This window comes from Colobus angolensis, unplaced genomic scaffold (assembly GCF_000951035.1).
Source record: "Colobus angolensis palliatus isolate OR3802 unplaced genomic scaffold, Cang.pa_1.0 Scaffold479, whole genome shotgun sequence".
In the NCBI taxonomy this organism is placed as follows: domain Eukaryota; kingdom Metazoa; phylum Chordata; class Mammalia; order Primates; family Cercopithecidae; genus Colobus; species Colobus angolensis.
The window spans coordinates 377,744-396,854 of record NW_012118254.1 but is presented as its reverse complement, the minus strand read 5'-3'; the positions used below and the strand labels follow the sequence as shown (position 1 = coordinate 396,854).

General features: G+C 47.1%; 2 protein-coding genes across 2 annotated transcripts in view; both read right to left on the bottom strand.

The window, feature by feature from the left end:
• The window catches only part of LOC105523859 (TPT1-like protein), a 17,268-nt gene extending 10,510 nt beyond the window's left edge, over positions 1 to 6,758 (bottom strand). The window contains 1 exon segment of the mRNA XM_011958883.1: positions 6,397 to 6,758. The gene's annotated coding sequence lies outside the window, so the exon portion shown is untranslated.
• A 612-nt stretch (positions 6,759 to 7,370) lies between these two features.
• NHSL2 (NHS-like 2) overlaps positions 7,371 to 19,111 on the bottom strand; it is a 235,370-nt gene continuing 223,629 nt past the window's right edge. Inside the window, exons 2-8 of the mRNA XM_011958882.1 lie at positions 18,740 to 18,895; positions 16,752 to 16,879; positions 16,266 to 16,461; positions 13,722 to 13,853; positions 10,178 to 12,508; positions 8,582 to 8,714; positions 7,371 to 7,692 (exon numbers count right to left, since the gene is read on the bottom strand). Of these exons, the coding sequence (XP_011814272.1) occupies positions 7,371 to 7,692; positions 8,582 to 8,714; positions 10,178 to 12,508; positions 13,722 to 13,853; positions 16,266 to 16,461; positions 16,752 to 16,879; positions 18,740 to 18,895 (3,398 nt within the window). The remainder of the gene's footprint in view (positions 7,693 to 8,581; positions 8,715 to 10,177; positions 12,509 to 13,721; positions 13,854 to 16,265; positions 16,462 to 16,751; positions 16,880 to 18,739; positions 18,896 to 19,111) is intronic.

The window sequence follows — 19,111 nt, the reverse complement described above, 5'->3', positions numbered from 1 at the left end:
AGAAACCAGAGGAGGTCCAGGAGAAACAAGGGAATAATGGAAAATAAATGGAAATGCCAATCAATTTGACTAGTGTGGTTCTAAAAGATGCACAGCTCGCAATTCCACAGAATAGTAAGGTATGCATGTACTAAGGAAGGAGGCCCCAACTAAAGAGACAGCAACACTAAGGAACATTAGGCAAAGAATGTTCTGGAAAAGAGACTGCATGGGGAGTTTTGTACTGATTAGGGAATTCTGTTATTGTTTGATAAGATGGAGCTGGAATTTGAGCCCAGGGATTGCTAGAATATCAAGCCAGGTGAAATTTCTAGAACACAACTAAATATCTCATGAGCATTTAATAGTCTGAAAATTTCTCATAAAGATTAAGAAGGGAAGGCTACGGTGGCTCACGCCTGTAATCCCAGCACTTTGGGAGGCCGAGACGGGCGGATCACGAGGTCAGGAGATCGAGACGGTGAAACCCCTTCTCTACTAAAAATACAAAATATTAGCCGGGCGTAGTGGCGGGCGCCTGTAGTCCCAGCTTCTCAGGAGGCTGAGGCAGGACAATGGCGTGAACCCGGGAGGCGGAGCTTGCAGTGAGCCGAGGTTGCGCCACCGCACTCCAGCCTGGGTGACTGAGCAAGACTCCGTCTCAAAAAAAAAAAGAAAAAAAAAGAAGGGAAGGCTAAAGTAGATTCTGGGAAAGCTAATATTGGTTGGGTTGTACCCTACTTTTAAATAAACACCAAATACAAAAGTTTGCACTAAAAAAAGTAAAGACACTACGGGAAAATGACAAGAGGAATCTCAGTTTTTCAAAAAGAAGTCACCAGAAGGTTCCCTTATATAGGAAGTTTACCTATGAAAAAATGATACTTGATATATAAAAAATTCATTTTTCACACAACTTTTAGGGAAAACATCCATTGTACTAAGTAGGGTACACATATCGAATTTGGAGGGAAACTAATGTTTCTAACCTGAACATCCAGTTTGTCTTTGGATTAATGAATTAAAGAACTCTTGAATACTTTCCCTTAAAGCACATATATTAGTTCATTGTAATACCTGGGAAATTCATGTGTCATAAAAGTAGAAGCCAGCTGTGGGTCTTCTATAAATTGTAGTGCTTTAAATGAAACCACACTAGACCCAAGGGCAGGAGACCTGGAATTGAGGCTGGGCCCCACCGCTGACTCACTGTGTGACCTTGTATATAAGTTATTTGACCTTTCTGGGCCTCAGCTTCCTCATGAGTGAAATGAGAGAGGTTGGTCCCTTTCAGCTCTAACATTCCAAGACTGCAGATAAATATAGAAATAAGATAAATACAACAATCTAGAAATAAGAAGTATTCCCCAAAGTAAGCTTTGGAGTCAGTAGAAAAAAGTAGCAATGAAATATAATAAAAATTTTAACCACTAGCCGGGGTAAATATATCTCATTTAAAAATGAATGAAAAGGTTTGTAATTGACAATTCATCAGAAGACCTCAGAACACACATATATTGATATTTCTTCACCATGATACACATGGGGGAAGGAATGAATTTGAGGTGACTTGTACAATGAGCACAATGCTGCATTTGCATGCATAACATTTTATAAAATTGGATGTTAGAAAAAGCTCAAGACCACCTAAGGAATAAATGTCTATAAAGCTTGGCATTACAAAGAGGCTGAGAGGGGTTAACTAGTTGTTCCAGTTCAGATTTTGTTTTGGAGTTCATTGCTATCAAATTCCACTATTTAGGCAAAAATCTTAAAATCAAATCTACTTCTGCCAGAGCCTTACTGGAGAACAGCCACCATGGTGAAGGCAGGTATTTAAGAGCTGGTAATACCAAACAAATCTAACACCTTTCCCTTTTTTTTCCATTTGTGAGTTTAAAAAATCTTTTTTTTTTTTTTTAAACCCAAAGCAGGCCAGATGTGCTGGCTAAGTCAAATCAAAGATTTTGTAAGTTGAGCAATTTGTTGATCCAATATAAGTTCTCTTTTATTTTTTTTGAGCATATGCACCGGAGTCCCATAAAACATGAGACTTCTCAATCTGATAATTTCTTAAAACCAAACAAACATATGCCTGACCAAAATAACAATATACACCTCTTGGCCAGAGACTGATCATTATGATGAGAGCCAAAATAATGGTAAAGGTTGGAATCAGTTGGAGAGTGGTGGCTATAGTGATTCAGGGGCTTGAAGGAGTAACATCACTGGAATGTGCACACACACACACACACACACACACACACACTCTCTCTCTCTCTCTCTCTCTCTCCAGGGATGCTGCTGCTGCTGCTCTTGGAACTGCACTTTGAGAACCATTGGCCTAGATTTTGGGCTTTACTGAACAAAAGTATAATGCCCGTTTCACATTGCTCATTACTCATGCAAATGTCTTCTTGCTAATCTTATTAAAAATGCCCCAAATGTGTGTCTAGAACTATTTACTATGTATTCCTCTATAAATCTGTTTCAAAGTATTCTAAAACTTTGCTTATTTCATATTATGTTTATATCATTATACTTTTTGCTGCATTTTGACAAAGGCACTTCCTTATACCTCTTTCCCACTCTCTTGTCCTTTTAAATCCCTAATATCCTTGTCACTTGTAGCTGAAATACATGCAAAGGCTTTGAGAGGATTACCTCCAATAAGATTAATAATCACCACCAATACTGGACAACTGACATTGACGGGACATGGATTGGACAGTTTCACCTTTCACAAACAGGACATATTTTCACAGACTCTTTAAATCCTTGTGTTCTTTACTCAAATGGTAAGTAGTATTAATTCCATTTATGTAAAAATGTCAATGTACAATATGAATGATCTAGACCTTCTCAGTGGCTTTTAGTAGCCATTTCTGAGAGTCCCTTGGTAGTAACCATATTGAATAGCATTGGGTATCAGGACAATTTAATTGACCATCCGCTAGTAACTCAAATGATTCCAGGCAATTAAGATATTTTCTATATTCTGGAGTTAGGCATCAGGGAATTTGGCCTTTCCATGGTGAAAAATACACTTCTACAACTAGTTGATGCCTAACATTCTGCAAGTAGAACTTCATTCCTTTGGCTTAAGGCTTTTCCCTTGTTAAAATGCAACTGACCCTCAAAAGAGGTAGCATTAAGCCTTATAATCTCAAAGTAAATGAATTTATCCCTTTCCTGAGAGCATGTTTTTCTTAGAGAGGAGGAGAAGGAAGTAGGAGGCACTGAGGAGAGTTGGTGCTGGGAAGCGAGGTTTGGGAGAATGGAGCAGAAAGAGGAGAGGGAGGATCCTGGTGACAGACCTCCAACTCAGTCACTCTTTTGTTGAAGGGCTGGCCCTGGGAGCATCCCTGCTGAAATGGGTGTTAAATTGCCACCTGGAGCATATTACTTAGAAATCAACTATGTTTTCCGATATTTTAACACTACTAAAGATTCTTTAATGTATAGGCACACAAAGACTTACAGCAATGGAAAAATAGGTAGCAATAAAATATTTGGTGCAACAAGAGATAGGGAGTTAACCCTCCACCCCAAATCAGAAGGACTATACTTGTTCATAGGAAGAAGATAAACTGATATTACTTTAAAGAGTGCAAATCACAGGGCTGGGACGAGGGTAAGGCACTTGCATGGCCCTGAGAGTGGGCACCTCTTTGAATTTTGCACCCTAGGCGCCTCGCTCACCTCACCCTAGTCCTGGCCCTAGCAAATCATATTAAAGCGAAAGCTCACCATTGTGTCACAGACTTGATAATGAAAGGCGGAACGAGTGAGGAACAGAGCACTGAGCGTGAACTCATCTTTTCCCCGACTTGTTCATTGATGAGGAAGAGGGCAGGTGCATGGACAGATCTGCTTAGACTGACAGGTACAGAGAGATTGCAATCGGGTCTGTGTTGTCCAGATAGTTACACTGGATGTCAGGTGCAATGCTCGTTAGGAGAGCCTGGTAGGATCTCCTCTGTCTGCATGTTCAAGGTAATTCATCCAGATCAACTGGTCAGTTTGTGTTCATTAAGCTAAAATTATTTATTTTGCTTCCTGTTGTCTCGCTTCCTTTATGGGTGAGTTGTTGTGCTAGGGATGCAGTTCATGGGATTTGGGACTGAGGGATAAGTTGGGGCCGGTGCGGGAGGCCCAGTCAGGAGCTGAGGCAGGCCAAGTAGTGCAGGATAAGGAGAGGAGATACCAGCAAAGCTTGCTATTGTACTATTAATAACTATCCTCAAAAACATGTACTGACTACCCACCAAATGCAAAGCATCCTTGGTTAACAATGAACCTCCTCCCCTGGGGATGGTGACTAGATCAAAGTCAGGCTAGCAGAGCCATCTGTTGCTACTGATTGGAATGGGGAGGAAAAAAGGGGATAGGGACAACTTGAAATAGAAGCTGACCTCCTAGGGCCAACTTCATTTCACTCAAATCTCTTCTCTATTCCACCTTCAAAAATCATTATCATTATTATTTGTACTAGTAATCGAAGTAGTGTTGGATTCTCTGTAAGCCTTTCTGAGAGGGGCTTTCAGCCTCTCTTCTCCAGTCTCAGCAGAGCAAGTGCAGAAGGCAACAAACATTGTGGTAAGTGCCTGGGTGGGAGAGAGAGTGGTGTTATGATAATCAAAGGTAGGAGAGAGGTTGAGTGTTAGGAGTGGGGAAGATGCTTGGTGTTCTGTTAATTAGTTATTAGTAGAAGTTTACAGTTTGGTTGTTTATTTGGGACTATGTTTACCTGTTGCAAAATATTAAATGAGGCCAGGCGCGGTGGCTTACCCCTTTAATCCCAGCACTTTGGGAGGCCAAGGCAAGAGGATCGCTTGAGCCCAGGAGTTGAAGACCAGCATGGGCAACATAGCAAGACTCCCATCTTTACAAAAAGTTAATTTGAAAAATTAAATGAATACTTCCAGTCTTAAATGTCCTCTCTGACCATATGATTTCTGCCCCAAATCCTCTTGTGCTAATGGGAACACCACTGGGTGGGCCACAGTGATGATCTAGAAGATATTCTAAGAATTCCAGGCATATAGAGTATTGTAGAGGAAAGCAAGACTAAAGGTAATTGACAAACATAAAGGTGTCTGAGCATTCAGCTTCAGAATCTTTTGGGAAAACCTCCAGAGGTAGCAAGGTGAGGGGAGAGGCAAAACCCATTAGAAATAGTAAACAAGAAACTTCCAGGAAAGTCAACAGAAGTAACAAGGCCTATACTATGTGAGTCCCATACTCAGCTTTAACTCAACCAGTCATAATGGTTCCCAAGGAGCAGACCCTGGTGTCCTTTCACTTTTGCTAAGCAAAAGCACAAACGCTCCTTCAGTTACTACAGAGGAAAATGTTTGTTTTTTGGAATTCTAAGTCTGGAGCAGACAAAAGTGGCATTCATATATAAACTGAGGCCAGGGATGAATTGATTTTGTTTCAGGCAAAATCCCTGAAATTTCGAATTTGGTTAAGACCTTCACACCAAGTAGTTCTAGTACTTTCAAAAGCAACTGGGCCTTGCTGTTTATTATTTTAAGTGTCAAAGTGCTGGTTGCAAGGGAGTTGGTGGGCCTGGCCTGTTTCCAGAAGTCTCAGATTCAGAACTATAACAACAAAGGGCCTAGGCCTAGGGCTTCTCTTGTGAGAGGCCCAAGTTTTCTCAGTACTTAGTGTGGTTTTTCAGCTGCTCTGTCCATCTGGAGTGTGGGCAGTTGAGCTAAGAGGTGGCTTCTCATTGGGCAATATAACCTATCAAAGTTGAGAACTGCTTGTCTCTGGAACTCTTACTGCATCCTCCAGGAGGCTGACCATTGAATCTACTGGGTGGGGAGTGAAGTAGGAAGGGGCTGGGGAACTCTCTTTGTGAAGCAGGCTACAATTTCATTTGACTGTTCTTTTTGCCTCTTGAAGACAGTAGACAATTAACTTTCCATCATTGGTCAGCAGGTTTTCTTTGCTCAATGCTTTGTCTTCCTCCAAAACCTCCCAGAAATCAGGCATACAAAAATCAAATGAATCACTGCTCTTGCTCTGCTTAGAAAATTGAGCTGACAAGAATAGTTAGTGCCTATAAGCTTCGTGGGGGGTAGGGGCAGGGAGGGGTCGCAATGATTATTCTGAAGCTCTTTCAGTATGCTATTTACCCAGGTTCTTATGCTCTCCCCCAGCAAGGTTAATTGAAAGCTGGTCAAACACAGAACCTAAATGGCAAAAAGTAGCTCTTTTGTGTGTATGTGTGTGGTGTGTGTGCATTACGGGCCATAGCAACTGGCAAGACTGCCTTTTAGATTTTGGATAGATCCCTTTAGTTTATATGTTCTTGGTTTTTGGAACAGAGTCGGACTTCCTTTAAACAAAACCAAACCACCACAAACCACGACCTGAATTGACTGGTGGGGGGCAAGATGCACTTACTTTCTATTCTCCTTGAGCCTTTGATGAAGCTGTTCCTTCAGTTAATTACTTCCTGTAATGAATGTTATATACAAATGAAATGAGAGTTCTTAGAATGCAGCATGAGCTGGGCACAGATCCTGGCTATCGCTGTTGACAGACACATGGAGGATCTCAAGGTGCACTTGTGAGTTACCTCGGCTAGATCTGAGTGGACAAATGGCTGTCTTGTTTGTTGGTCAAACTTGGTTCATTCAAAGCAACCCAGTCCTGGTCTTTTCTAGCTAATGGGAGTTGCGAGGGGGGTGGGGGATGTCTATATGTTTATTGAAACTTATCACCCTGATCTCCGTGTAGACAATCAAACTGAAAAAGGCATTAAGTTTCAGGATGGAGTCACAGTCATATTCTGCACCACAAAAGCCATCCAATCAACCCCATGCCGAAATAAGCGCACCCTGCAAACCTCTCGCAAGTGCAGGGGAAAGCTAAACTGTGGTTGAGGAGGCATCAGAGTCTTTCTATGTTTGCACACAGGGCCATCAGAGCCTCCCTAGGAAAGTGAATAATGAGCAATGGCATCCTATGCCCCCCAGGTTTGGCAGCCTCCAATCTGCTCTCACACTGCACTCCTCAGTGACAGGAGCCAGGGATGGAGCAGCCGGGTTATTGAATTGAAAAAGTGGCACATGTGCCCTGGCATCTGAAAATTTCTTCTTAGTTAGTGCACACCACTGGGGGAAAATAAGAAGAAACTCGGTAGTCAGTCATGACAAGCTTATAAGTATGAAAACATAAAAATGTCTGAAGATGCTTAAGTGCCAGATGATTTTAGCTCTAGATGAAGTAGCCTCTCTCCTGCTGTCCAGAATGTGAGTTAATGTAAAAGAAATGTAGGCTCTGTTGTTATTCCCATGGTTCTGTTTAAAGACCCTTTCTCTTCCCTCTTCTCTACTCAAGTTTAGTAAGTAAATCCTGCGTGTTGAGCCCAGGGCTTAGGTACTGGGGTTATCGGTGGTTTCATAGTCTTTTGAAAATTGTGCAATAATTCTCCGAGCCAGTGGGTTAGTGGTCTTCAGCAGTTCAGCTGCTGAGGGACGAGACCTTGGAGTTGCCTTACTTCCCTTCTTCTGTAGCAAGGCCTTGAAATCGTCATTTCTGCCAGCATCTAGGTTGGCACTGCTGCCTGACCCTGTGGTGGCGGTAGACTCACTGATTGGAGACTCAGCTGTGTTCTTTATTGGTGAGTGGGAACTTGTTCTGCCACCCACAAAGGCCTCACCAGGTTCCTTCCAGCCGAGCAGCTTCCTTTTGGACCTAGATAAGAGAAAGTTTGGTTTGAGTGAGTTCATGCAGCAGACATTTACCAGTGCTTCACAGGCCCCCATGCCTGTGACACAATCCAGGCGGCAGCCCTTTAAGCAGCCGTATTGATCTGCTTTCTCTCTCTCTCACCTCTAAATCCTCAGAGACCCTTGTTGGGCCCTCCCGTCCCCACATTCCTTTCAATGCCCCCAGCTGGAGTCACTTGTCCTGTGCCTGTAGCCTCAGTCCTGCCCAGGTTCTGGGACCAAGGACGAATTTCAGGAGTCAAGGCTAGTAGCTCAGTGACTCTGAATTAGGACAGCCTGGGGACTGATCCTGTTCTAGACTGGTGGTCTAGCTCCAATAATAAGACTCTTCCCAGTTTTCTTGTCGCTGAAACCCTGCCTTTAATCCTGTCCAATAACTGGTCCCCATCTTGTTCCTCTTTGCCTAAGTTCCTGTTTTGATATGCTGCCTGGTGCCCCACTTCACCTCTTGATGGGATTTTTTTGGTACAAGGAATTCTGTGAAGGGTTAAATGTCTCTGACTATAGACAGAGCTAAGAGAGAGCAGATGGAGCCACAATAGGCCAAGTGGTTGCTAAGAGACGAGGGGCCTCTCACTTGGCACCTGGTCCTCCTCTCCCCTCCCTTCCTCCACTTTACCCAACGATGTCAGTGAATTTGAGATTCAAGGCCCTGGACTGCGCTCACATATGTGGGTAGCTGAACTTAGCCTCCAGGTGCGATTCTAATGGCTGCTTAGAGGTAGCAGTTTTTTCTTACTTTTAATTTTTTTCTTTTTCTTTTACAATTAGGATTTCAATGTGGAATAGCAGTTTTTCTTTAAGTACAAAAAGGGAAGGCAATTGCAATTAGAATTAAGGAAACTGGTGCAAACCTGTGTATCACAGTAAATAAATCTTCAGTTGTGCGTGAAGCCACAAACACGTCATCATCATCCTCCGCAATCCATTCGGCTGTTTTATCACTGATTAAACTTTTTTCTTCGGTGCCTGGTTCCACAGAACTCCCTAGACATAAAAAACCAAAAGGAATGACTTTGACCACAATAGATAGGACAAAGTACGTTCTCATATGTTATTTCATTTGATGGTCAAAGCAACTCTGTGAGGGCAGCAGGGTGGAGATTTTTAATATCTCCATTTTGCAGAGGAGGAACATGAAGTTCAGAAGCTTAATGATTTGCCCAAGGTGAAGTGAGTGGTGAAGATCAGCATGGGTCCCTACTCTCTCATGCCTTTGTCATTATAACGGGTGGCCTGAGCATTCTCTTGTTTTAAACACTGTATATAATTTCTCTAAATGAAGGAGCTGGGAATGATCTAAAGTACTGACTCCCACCCAGTGGGTTAGAGTGGAATCTACTTGAATCTCAGAGGGGAGACTGTGGAGTCTGAGGAAGCGTTTTCTACAGCTACCTGGGGCTTTGATTTATTTGCTTGGCTTAGTCATGATTGACTCATACTGAAAGTAAAAATCTGCATATAAAAGGCCATGAGATTTCAATTTTTGGTGTTAAGGGTTCAGAGAAGAATGAGAAACATGGATGAACACTGACAACATTAAGCTAAGTGGAATAAGCCAGTCACAAAAAGACAAATACTGTATGATTCCACTTATATGAGGTGTCTAGAGTCAAATTCATAGAACCAGAAAGTAGAGTGGTGGTTGGAGGGAGGAATCTGGGGGGAGGGAGAAAGAGGAGTTGTTGTTTACTGGGTACAGAGTTTCAATTTTGCAAGATGAAAGGAGTTCGGGAGATTGGTTGCTTAACAATGTGAATGTGCTTAACACGAATGAACTGCACACTTAAAAATGGTCAAGATGGTAAATGTTATGGGTATTTTACCACAATTAAAACAAAAAGAGACAGAAAAAGAAAGGATGAGAAACATTATGTATTACATTTTATGGTTCCAGGAAGAGCCAAAGAAGTCAAACCACCCAAGAAAATGAGCTCCCTTTCCTCCGGAAGGCACAAAGAGAGGCTGCTGGTGGCAACATATTCCATTGTTTCAGATGGCTCCAAGCCTGCCATGGCACATGAATTCAGTCTGGTGGGGTATGGAGTCTCATGTAGGGAATTAAACTCAGTGCAGCCAGTGAAAAGTACTGTACAGTGAGGTGGAGGAGTAGTTCCCATGATAGGATGCACGCTGGGCTAGGGACGTGGGATGCTGAAGTCCTAGGGTACTAGAACCTAGTTTGATTTCATTATCTCAGCACCAGGGATTTAGAGGGGAGAGTGGCCTAAACTGGGCCTTGGAGATCTGCCTCGGGCTAGTCTTGATCTCAAGGGCAGTGAGGCCAGCCTGTGGTTCCTATTTAGAGTAACCCAAACCCTCAAGAGGTGCCCGCACTGACTTGGGATCAGGATAATTATTCTGGGGCATCTGCTTCCATCTCTGGCACTTCATTCTCACCCTCATCTCTCCTGTGACTGAAGGAAAAAGCCAACAGACAGTTTACTAACCCAGAGGGCTTGCCTCCCTTTCACTGTCAGCCTGAGGAGTTGAAGTCATCCTTTGACCAAGTGATTGCAGGTCATCGCTGGTGGGGGGACACTTGGCGTCTTCCTCCAGGGTGATGATGGGGCTGAGAGGCAGCCTTGATTCTGCCACATAGGCCTCCATTTGAGCTATGGGAGAAGTGAGAGGCAGGTACAGCACGCTGGGTTTTTTTGGTACGGGAGGTGGAATCTTGCCTTTCTTTTTCTCAGCTTCTTCCTGGCTCTGGAGGCTAATTCTTTCAGGCAGGGCCCTCATCTTGGGGCCCTCGTCCTCCACACTTCCCTGGGGAGGCTGCTGTGTTCCTGAGAAGAAAGCACCAGAGGAACTGGCAAAAGGCGTGAAAACAAGAGATGAGGGTGCTGTTGACTCCCCTGGGCTTCTGCCATCTGGGAAGCTGGAGGACTTTGGTTTCCGCACTACCGTGTAGCTGTCTTGAGGGAGTGGTCTCACATGTTGAATTGAGCTCCTGGGGGGCATAGCCAAGGTTGGTGAAGTTAGCGCATACTCCTCGGGAACAGATGGTGGCTTGTGGACCAAACTTGGAGGCCTCCGGGCCACCGGAGGCTTCTCAGCTACGGGAGGTTTTGTCTTTCTCTCTGGCAAGGTGAAGACTTCTTCTGCTCTGGATTCCTCGGCACAGTCAGGGCTCTCAATGTCATCTTCCGGCTCAGACTTGCTGACCGACCTCAGGCGAACAGAACGTAGGTCGGACTGAGTAACCATAGGCATGATTGGCTGGTTGGGATTAGTTTTTTGGGCCAGCTTGACACCAAAATTTGTCTCTGAGTGGTGCCGACTCACCTTGGTTTTGCTTCGGATGGAGATACTCATCCCAGACAGATCCAGGTTGGGTGAAGAGGTCAGTGGTAGGTCAAATGATAGCCGTGACTTGGGAAATTTCTCCATTGGTGACGTCGGGGGTAGTGATGACTTCCTCTCAGGTACCACTGGACGTACCCGGACACTGCTGCTTGGAGGGGGTAAGTGGCCCAGGGTCAGGGACATGGAAACAGTAGGTGTTGGTGTCTCCGACTGGCTGGAGTAGCCACTGGAGGGTGACATCAGTCCAGGGGGCCTTCCCGGGGAGGATATCTCCCTGGCCTCCACTTCAATGGAGAGTTGGGAAGGTGTAGTGGCTCTGGAGGTGGAAGGCGAGGCAAGAGACTCTGAGCTGCCCTGAACTTGGGTGCACTCAATGACTGTGGTGCCAGTGGCAGTGCTGGAGCTGGACAGGGATTGGTAGGTGTCACCAGACTTCCAGTCAGTAAGATACCAGTGGTGGGAGAATTGTGTACCTTCTGGATCTTTGTGGTTTGGAACAGCTGGGTGACCCTGAGCATCTGGGTGGGACGAGTGATGTCCTTGGTGTTCCAAGGAGAGGCAAAGGCTCTTGGGCCTCTGGTCCTTGGGTAGTGCTGACCCACCTTCAGGCAAGAGGCCTGGCTCATCTTTGACCAGTGAGACACTGCGTGTGGGTGGGGAAGGCTTCTTTTTGGCCTTCCTAAGTGAGATACTCTTGGACCTCTGCCTTCTGTGCTGGGCCTCTTGCTGGGCACTAAGGGAGGCGATGTTGTCAGCACTGTTACTGCCCTCAGAGCTTGTACTGGCAAAAGGCAGGGCACAGGCCTCATTGGCCTTCTGCTCCTCATCATAGTCCACATCTGTAGTGCCTGAGTCTGTGGGCACAGACAGTGACCGCTCCCGGAATCTGCTGGCCCCGCCGGGGCCTGTCTCCAGCCTCGTGGTCCCACTGGTCAGAAGGCCAATCTTGGAGGGTCTTTCGGGCATGTGCCTTCGCTGAATAAGGTGCTCAGGGTAGCCAGCTGACCCACTGCATCCTGCTGGGTTATCACGAGCAACAAGGAGGGTAGCAGCCTCCTTAGGAACCAGAGGTGGGACTTTGTTTAGAGAGACCCAAGAATTCCCACAGGAAGGATTTTTCCCATTTTCATTGACTTGATTGCTCTGGCTGGTGGCACTTGGAGTCATGTAGGTAAAAGCATCTCCCTTCCAGGAAGTGGAGAAGGTTGATTCTGTAGGTCCATTGCAAGAACTGGGGACACTGTACACCATTCCCATGCTCTCCATGCCAGGAGGGTTTGGGCCACTCCGCGCCTGGTGAGGTTCGTCCGGCTCACTGGAAGGAGTTCTCAGTACTGGCGAGGTGAGACTTGGGAACCGAGCATCCTGACCAACTGCAACTCTTCCATGAACCCCTTCTGGAATTGAGTGACTGGGCCTGAGGTCAGAGGTGGTAGAGTGGGCCACACTGCCTGCTGGGCTGTTGCTGTGACCTAGAGGAAATAAACACAGGACATGAGTGCTACAGCAAGGGATCTCCCACCAGCTGTTTTGAGACAGGAGCACCAACTTTTTTGCCAAGAAGCATTTGCCAACAGCTTGGTCAGAATTCCTTGGTTCTTCCCTTCCATGGATGAGGATGCTGGGGAAATTGGGTCATTGCCCGTCACCCCACAGTGAGTCACACAGTGCCCTTGTATGGTCCAGATGGCTGCCAAATACTTTCCAGCTTTGATTATTCCTCTTAGAGCTGAAGTGTCATGTGGGATTACCTTGCATTTTCCCCATACTTTCACCCCAGGCTCATGAAACCATCACAGACCTCAGCATTCATCCATCCGGAGATGAGAGTAGAGGCTTCCGAACTAAGGACAGCATGGTGTGACGTTTGGCTCCAGCAGTGACTCTGGAGTATGCCCAAACTGCAAAGCTAAGAGTCTGGTTGCATTGTTCGCATCAGTCACTTTTAAGCTTTGCAACATAAGAGGCTGAGGATAACCTACAGATGTGAGGAAAACGTTTGGATGTTCCAAATCCCCAAACGTTTTCTCATACACACAAACAATTAATACTGTCATGTCATTATTATTATTATAACTACTACTGCTATGAGAATTTGTAATAACAGCCACCATTTGTTGGACACTGACTATGTATCAGGAACATGGTAGGCAAGTTACATACAATAACGCTAGTCTTCATGCTAATTCCACCGGGTTGGTATCATTATCCCCAGTTTATAGATGAAGAAGCTGAGGCTCAGAGAGGTTATGTAACTTGGTCAAGGTCTCCCGGTTAGTAAGCGGAAAGACCAGGGCTCTTACCCTCTGCTATCTCCCTGGTCTGTGCTCCTGGCCGGCATTCGCTTAATGGTAGTAATGGTTCTGTTAAGATGATGGTAAGGATCCCTCTCTCCTCATCTATTTGCCTAAATTTGGCATATCTGGTTACATTACATTTATAATGGGAAACAATAACGTAATGGATTCATTAGCCTGGGAGACCTATTCTCCATATTCAGTTGACGCCCTTGACACGAGGCCCTTAGCTATTCTTAATTACCATATTGGCTTTTTCAGGACATCCGGAGGCCCCCTCCTCCACCCAATTATTCCTGTTCCCCATCACCACAGTACCACCTGGGTGGCAGGATTGGTGGGAGTGGGTAAGGGGAAGGGACTGGGGAATCAGCTGTGGTGGGGTCACCTTGGTCTCGTTGGGAAAAGTTAGAGAATCCAATAATGGTCCGCCTCCGCCTCAGGGTGGACTTGGGGTTCACGGCTGTCTCTGTGTTAAACAACGAATGTCGCAAACTTGCATGTTTATCAAACTGCTGCCCTGTAGCCAAAATAAAGACACTTGGGTGCATCCTGGTTTCTGTTTAAAGCACAGTGGAAATTGGCCTGAGAGAAGAGAATTATGGCAGTTGTGATGAGCATGAATAGCATCCAAGGCAGGTGGCACTTCTTCCCCATCTTTCCCAACTTGGCCCTGGGCATGCATGCTGGGTTTCCCAGGCTGCACCCAGGTTACCTGTAAGTCTTAGGTGTTTGGGGGCAGTGGTTTTCAACCCTGGGCTACATATTGAAATCAACTGGGCAGCTTTTGAAACTGCAACACCTGGACCTTACCCCAGAACACTGAAATCTCTGGGAGTAGGGCTCAGGTAGAAGCATTTTTTAGAAGTCTTCAAGTGATTATTCAGAGGTACAGCCAGGGGTGAGAACCACTGGTGTAGAGCAGCGGGCTGGGACTAGATGCTGCCTGACTGTGATCTTTTCTCAGAGAAGGTCTTTATATGGGCCAGGTGAGGCCAGTGTCTCCAAGAGGCTGCCCCACTGCCCTCCACCATCCAGGAAGATGCCTGATAGTCTGTCCTACAGTCTCCTGGTCACGTTTTACCAAAGCTGGCCCACAGCATGGTGATTGAGTTCTATTTCTTTCTCTTTCTCTCTCTCTCTCTTTTTTTCCTGGCACTGGCTTTTCAATTTAGGGAAATTATTGACACAGATTATAGTTATCACTTCATCTGAGTTACATGGTACTTTCAAAATACCTGTTAATTCAGTTTGTTTACTGACTTGATAATGTTTTCAAATTCAACGCAATTAAAATGGAAGATTTCCTCAATAATATGTCTTACTTAAATATTATTTAAAAAAATTTTTTTAGAGCTCTATTTCTCTTAAAGTGCTAGGTCAGTCTTTGGGTGCTGGGAAATGGCTGGGTCAGAGTCAGGGCAAGGCAGGGTGGTGGGGCGAGGTCTGTGATTCCACCTCCCTTTCTCTCATTCAGCAGCTGGCTAGCCAGACCCTCCCCCACTAGCCACACAGCTGCACACGTCCACAGACTCCTCAGCAAGTGGCTCTGTGGGCAAAGCTCAGGGACAGCCTCATCGATAGGAAGACAGACATTTATTTATTTATTTAAAGACAAAGTCTCACCGTCACCCAGGCTGGAGTGCAGTGGCGCCATCTCAGCTCACTGCAACCTCTGACTCCTGGGGTCAAGCGATCCTCACACCTCGGCCTCCCGAGTAGCTGGGGCCACAGGTGTGTGCCACCACACCTGGCTATTTCTTTTGTATTTTTGGTAGAGATGGGGTTTCCCCATGTTGCCCAGGCTGGTCTTGAATTCCTGAGCTCAAAGGATCCACCCACCTCAGCCTCCCAAAGTGCTGGAATTACAGGCGTGAGCCACTGTGCCTGGCCAAGATAGACATTTAGACACAAAATGTTCAACATCATTTCTGGAGTCTTTCCTCATCAGCCCTCACTCCTTTTGGTATATTTCCCTAGGCTGTGGGCTCTATTTCCCGCCTCTGATTTTCTGAAATGATGCCAGTGACAGTGGAGGACCCCATATCCAGGGAGCACTGCCACATGTGGCCAGAGCTGTCCTCATCATCTTTATCAACATTTTCCAGCAGAGCACAGGCTGGCGCTGGCTCACAGGACCCCTCTGATCCCTTTAGGTTACTGAGATCACGGTTTCATCATGCTGCTTGGCCCTATCTCCTTCTCAAATGACTGGCCCTCCTTCTCTTCCCCTTACAGCTGATGGAGTGTAGATCATGGATTAATAGTGAGCATGGTATAGTGTGCCACATGCCCTCAGAGCCACAGCCAGCTGGGCTACATATAATACATCATGTTCCCCACTCTCAAAGTTGTACTGGGTCCCCTTTTGATCTTTTTGGCCTTAGGACCTTTCTACCACTTCTTTTCTTGAAAACTTGCCAAACAAGTTGAGGAGGCCCACCTTGCTAGAAGACTAATGTCCAGTGAAAGTGCCACCAGGCTTTTGGTCTGTGCCCAGGTGTGATCCTCCCTTGTTACCACCAGCACTCCAAACCCTACTCTCCCCCTCCGACTCTTATCAGTGTACTCCAAACCCAGCTGTGGGCACAAGAAGTTGTCTTGCCCTGACCCAAACAGAACTCACAAACTTTAAGTTTCCATATGTGCTCTGAAGAGCACACAAGTTCATAAGACTTTGAAGCTTTCTGTTAAGAAAATTTTGTTTGCTATCAAATGGTCTCAGGGTGGCAGTGCCAGGAGGGGGTGAAGAAAGAGCAGCCAGCGCCCCCTCTTCTGCATGCCTCCATTCCCTGGCAAGAGCCATGACCATGACAGCGCAAGGTGAGCTGGTAGCAAAGAAAGTCTCACTTCCCTCCCCCAACACCCAGTGCATTGAAGAAGATGGTCTGTAGAGGCATGAAGGGAAGAAGGCGGTGCTAAGCAACTCTACCAGAGATGTTGATGGGCACAATGTCAGACTGCGTGGAGCAAGGCTGAGGCCACCGCTTCTCCTCTAGGATGGGCAGAGGGAAGAGGTTATTCCAGGCAGTTTGCTTGTCGGCTGTGGTAGACAGGCTCAGGGAGGCCTCGGGGGCCCTCACACCCTGGGTGGTAGTCTCATCCTCTCTCAGCTGCCGTTTTGTAGGCTGTTGGGAGAGAAGGTGATGGAAAGGGTGTATTCCTGCCCGGCGATGAGCCAGTGCCCATAGGGTGGCTGTTTAGGCTGGGTAGTTGGAGACTTCGTCTGGGAGGCAGGAAAGCGTGGACAGGCCGCGAGGCCAGGCACCTGCTGTGCAGGGCCCATCCCAGTGGGGCCTCAGGGTAGCTCTGCTGGTGAGCAGAGGTGAGCAGCTTCCAGTGGGTAACGTAAGCAGCTGGAGGTCTCCTGTCAGTGCGTGCATGCTGGCTCTCCCAGGTAGGGGATGAGGCAACTCACCATCAATACAAACTCCAGACGCCTGGCAGACTGGGGCCTTGGGTTGGGGGTGGGCTCAGTGGCCTCATCAGAAGAGCGGAAGGTCTGCCCCACAAGTCTGGCCTCCGAATACTGTTCCTCATATTCTTCTGAAAAATAGCACAGTGGAGACACACACTCTAGGGTGCCACGGCCAAGCGCTGGGCCGGAGAAGGGCCACGAGCCAGGGCTCCTGTTCTAGCTGCCAGGCCTGACTTGCATTTTCTTTAGGCTATTTCCAGGTGTTCGAGCCACTGGATTTGGAAATGGAAAAGTGCTTGCTTCCCAGGACCATGAGGGTCGAGGAGAAGAGAAAGTCAATAAATTCATGCTGTGGTGGTTTGGGGACCAAGCCCTTATCTCAATGACCCCCCCCTTGAGTGCTCAGTTACGAAAAGAGGCTCAGAATGCAGACACCTTTTGCTACTTTGGACTGCAAGGTTCTCTCTTTGAAGCCCTGCAGCTCTTAAGGTTTTTTGCAACCCTACCAAGGAAATGACCTGCGTGAAGCAAGAAGAGATTTACACCAGGAAGTCCAATATGGAGTTCTTTCTTGGATGTCAAGAACTCTTACTTGAGCCTTTGTGGGCCGGGTTCCCTGCACCTTAGTCCTGCTGTGAGTGGTGTCAGGTCTAGGAGGGCTAAGGTGAAGGAGAGGGAAGGAGGAGGTAACAGCACAAAAGAGGCAGAAGTTCAGCGGCATCATCAGTGAATAAGGATGCACAAGATTTGAATGGGGTTGATTGAAGCGATGAATTTGATGAATACATGAAGAAAGTGAGAGTAGAGAAGGGACATTCATGCTGTATGTACACTGAACAAAGACTCTTAGAATCATAGAGATTTGGGGTTGCTCTTGGGGTTCTTTGGTCCAACACCTCATTCTGTGCCCAGACTCCCTCCTCAGCAGCCCTTCTAGGTGCTTCTTCAGCCTCAGCGCACACACCTGCAGGGAAGGGGAGCTCCCTCCCTCCCAAGGCAGCTCATTTCTTCCACGGACAGTTGGGGCTGTCAGGCGTGTCAGAAAGTTCTTCCTTATCTGGAGGTGGAATGTGCCTCCTTCTGGGTTTCCACTCACTGGTCCTAATTCTGCCATGGTAGCAACACAGAGCACATCAACTCTTTTTCTGCGTGGCAACTCCTTTGTTATCTGAACACAAGGCTCATGGTGTCCCTTGGCATCTTGCTTTTCGAAGGTTACCACTGCCCTGGTAGGGGGTGGGGGTTATGGCTGTCATCCCGTTGGTGGCCCATCAGCAGTTTTCTATTCGCCATTAGAGTTAACCTTTATTAGTATGGATAAAGGAGTGCTGACAAGACCTCTTTTCATGCTTAACATCCACTGAGCACCTCTTGGCAGGTGGGGAGGGAATCCAGCCTTGTGCCAGGTGCTTCTGGAAACCCCAGGGTAGTAAGATGTGATTCTTTACATAGAGAAGCTCAGGCTGGTTAGGAGGACAAAATAGGTGACCCCTGGGTGCTGTGTATTGGGCTTACTTTAGTGAGGCAGTAGCTATCCAGGGGCGGTTATTGTAAGAGCAGAGTGAGTGAAGCCCAGAGTGGGAGATCCTGCAGATGCCCCCTTTATCTTCTGGTGCCAGCATCCCAAAGGCATGGGCGATGTGGCAAGAGGGGGACTGGAGGGAATGTGGGCCCACATTGTGGGAGTCTCCCACCCAGCTCTCGGTGAATGGTATGACTTATGGCCCTGCCTCAGTCTCTGTCCTTGTTTCCCCATGGGCTACTGAGCTGAAAAAAGGGGGTGGGGATGGGGGGAAACAGCCCTGGAAATAGCCTCTTTCAGAATCATTAGGCTGAAAGGTGGCAGCTGGAAACTGCTTTGTCGATTGTTTTTAAACTGTTCTCTCTCTTTATCTTGCTGGTCCCTGTCCTCTTTCTTCTTTGCCTCCCTCCTGCCGCTGCGCATCTCGCCTCTGGGCTCCGGCCGCAGCCCCCCTCCCTCTCGGTACCTTGCAACAGGCTCTGGAGATTGAGCTGCGCCTCGCGAAGCAGCTCCTCTACACTCGGGGGCCTGCCCGAGGAGAGGAACACGTTCACTGGCTGTCGCCATGACGACCTCGAGTGGGCAGTCGCTGTCGCATTTTCCCGACCCGAGTTAGCTGCAGCTAGGGAAGGAGAGAGTCAGTGAGAGGCGCAGGCGAGCTGGAGGGGAGCGGCGCGCGGCGGCCAGTGGGCGACCGCAGTTCCCCAAGGCCCGCCCCTGCGTGGGGCGGGGGGAGTGCGAGGCTGCGCTTAAAAGGCGGGGAATCCGCGACCGCAAGATTTTTCCTCGACAGAGCCTGCTGCAGTCCGCTCCCTCCCGCTCCGCTCGCCCCTGCCCG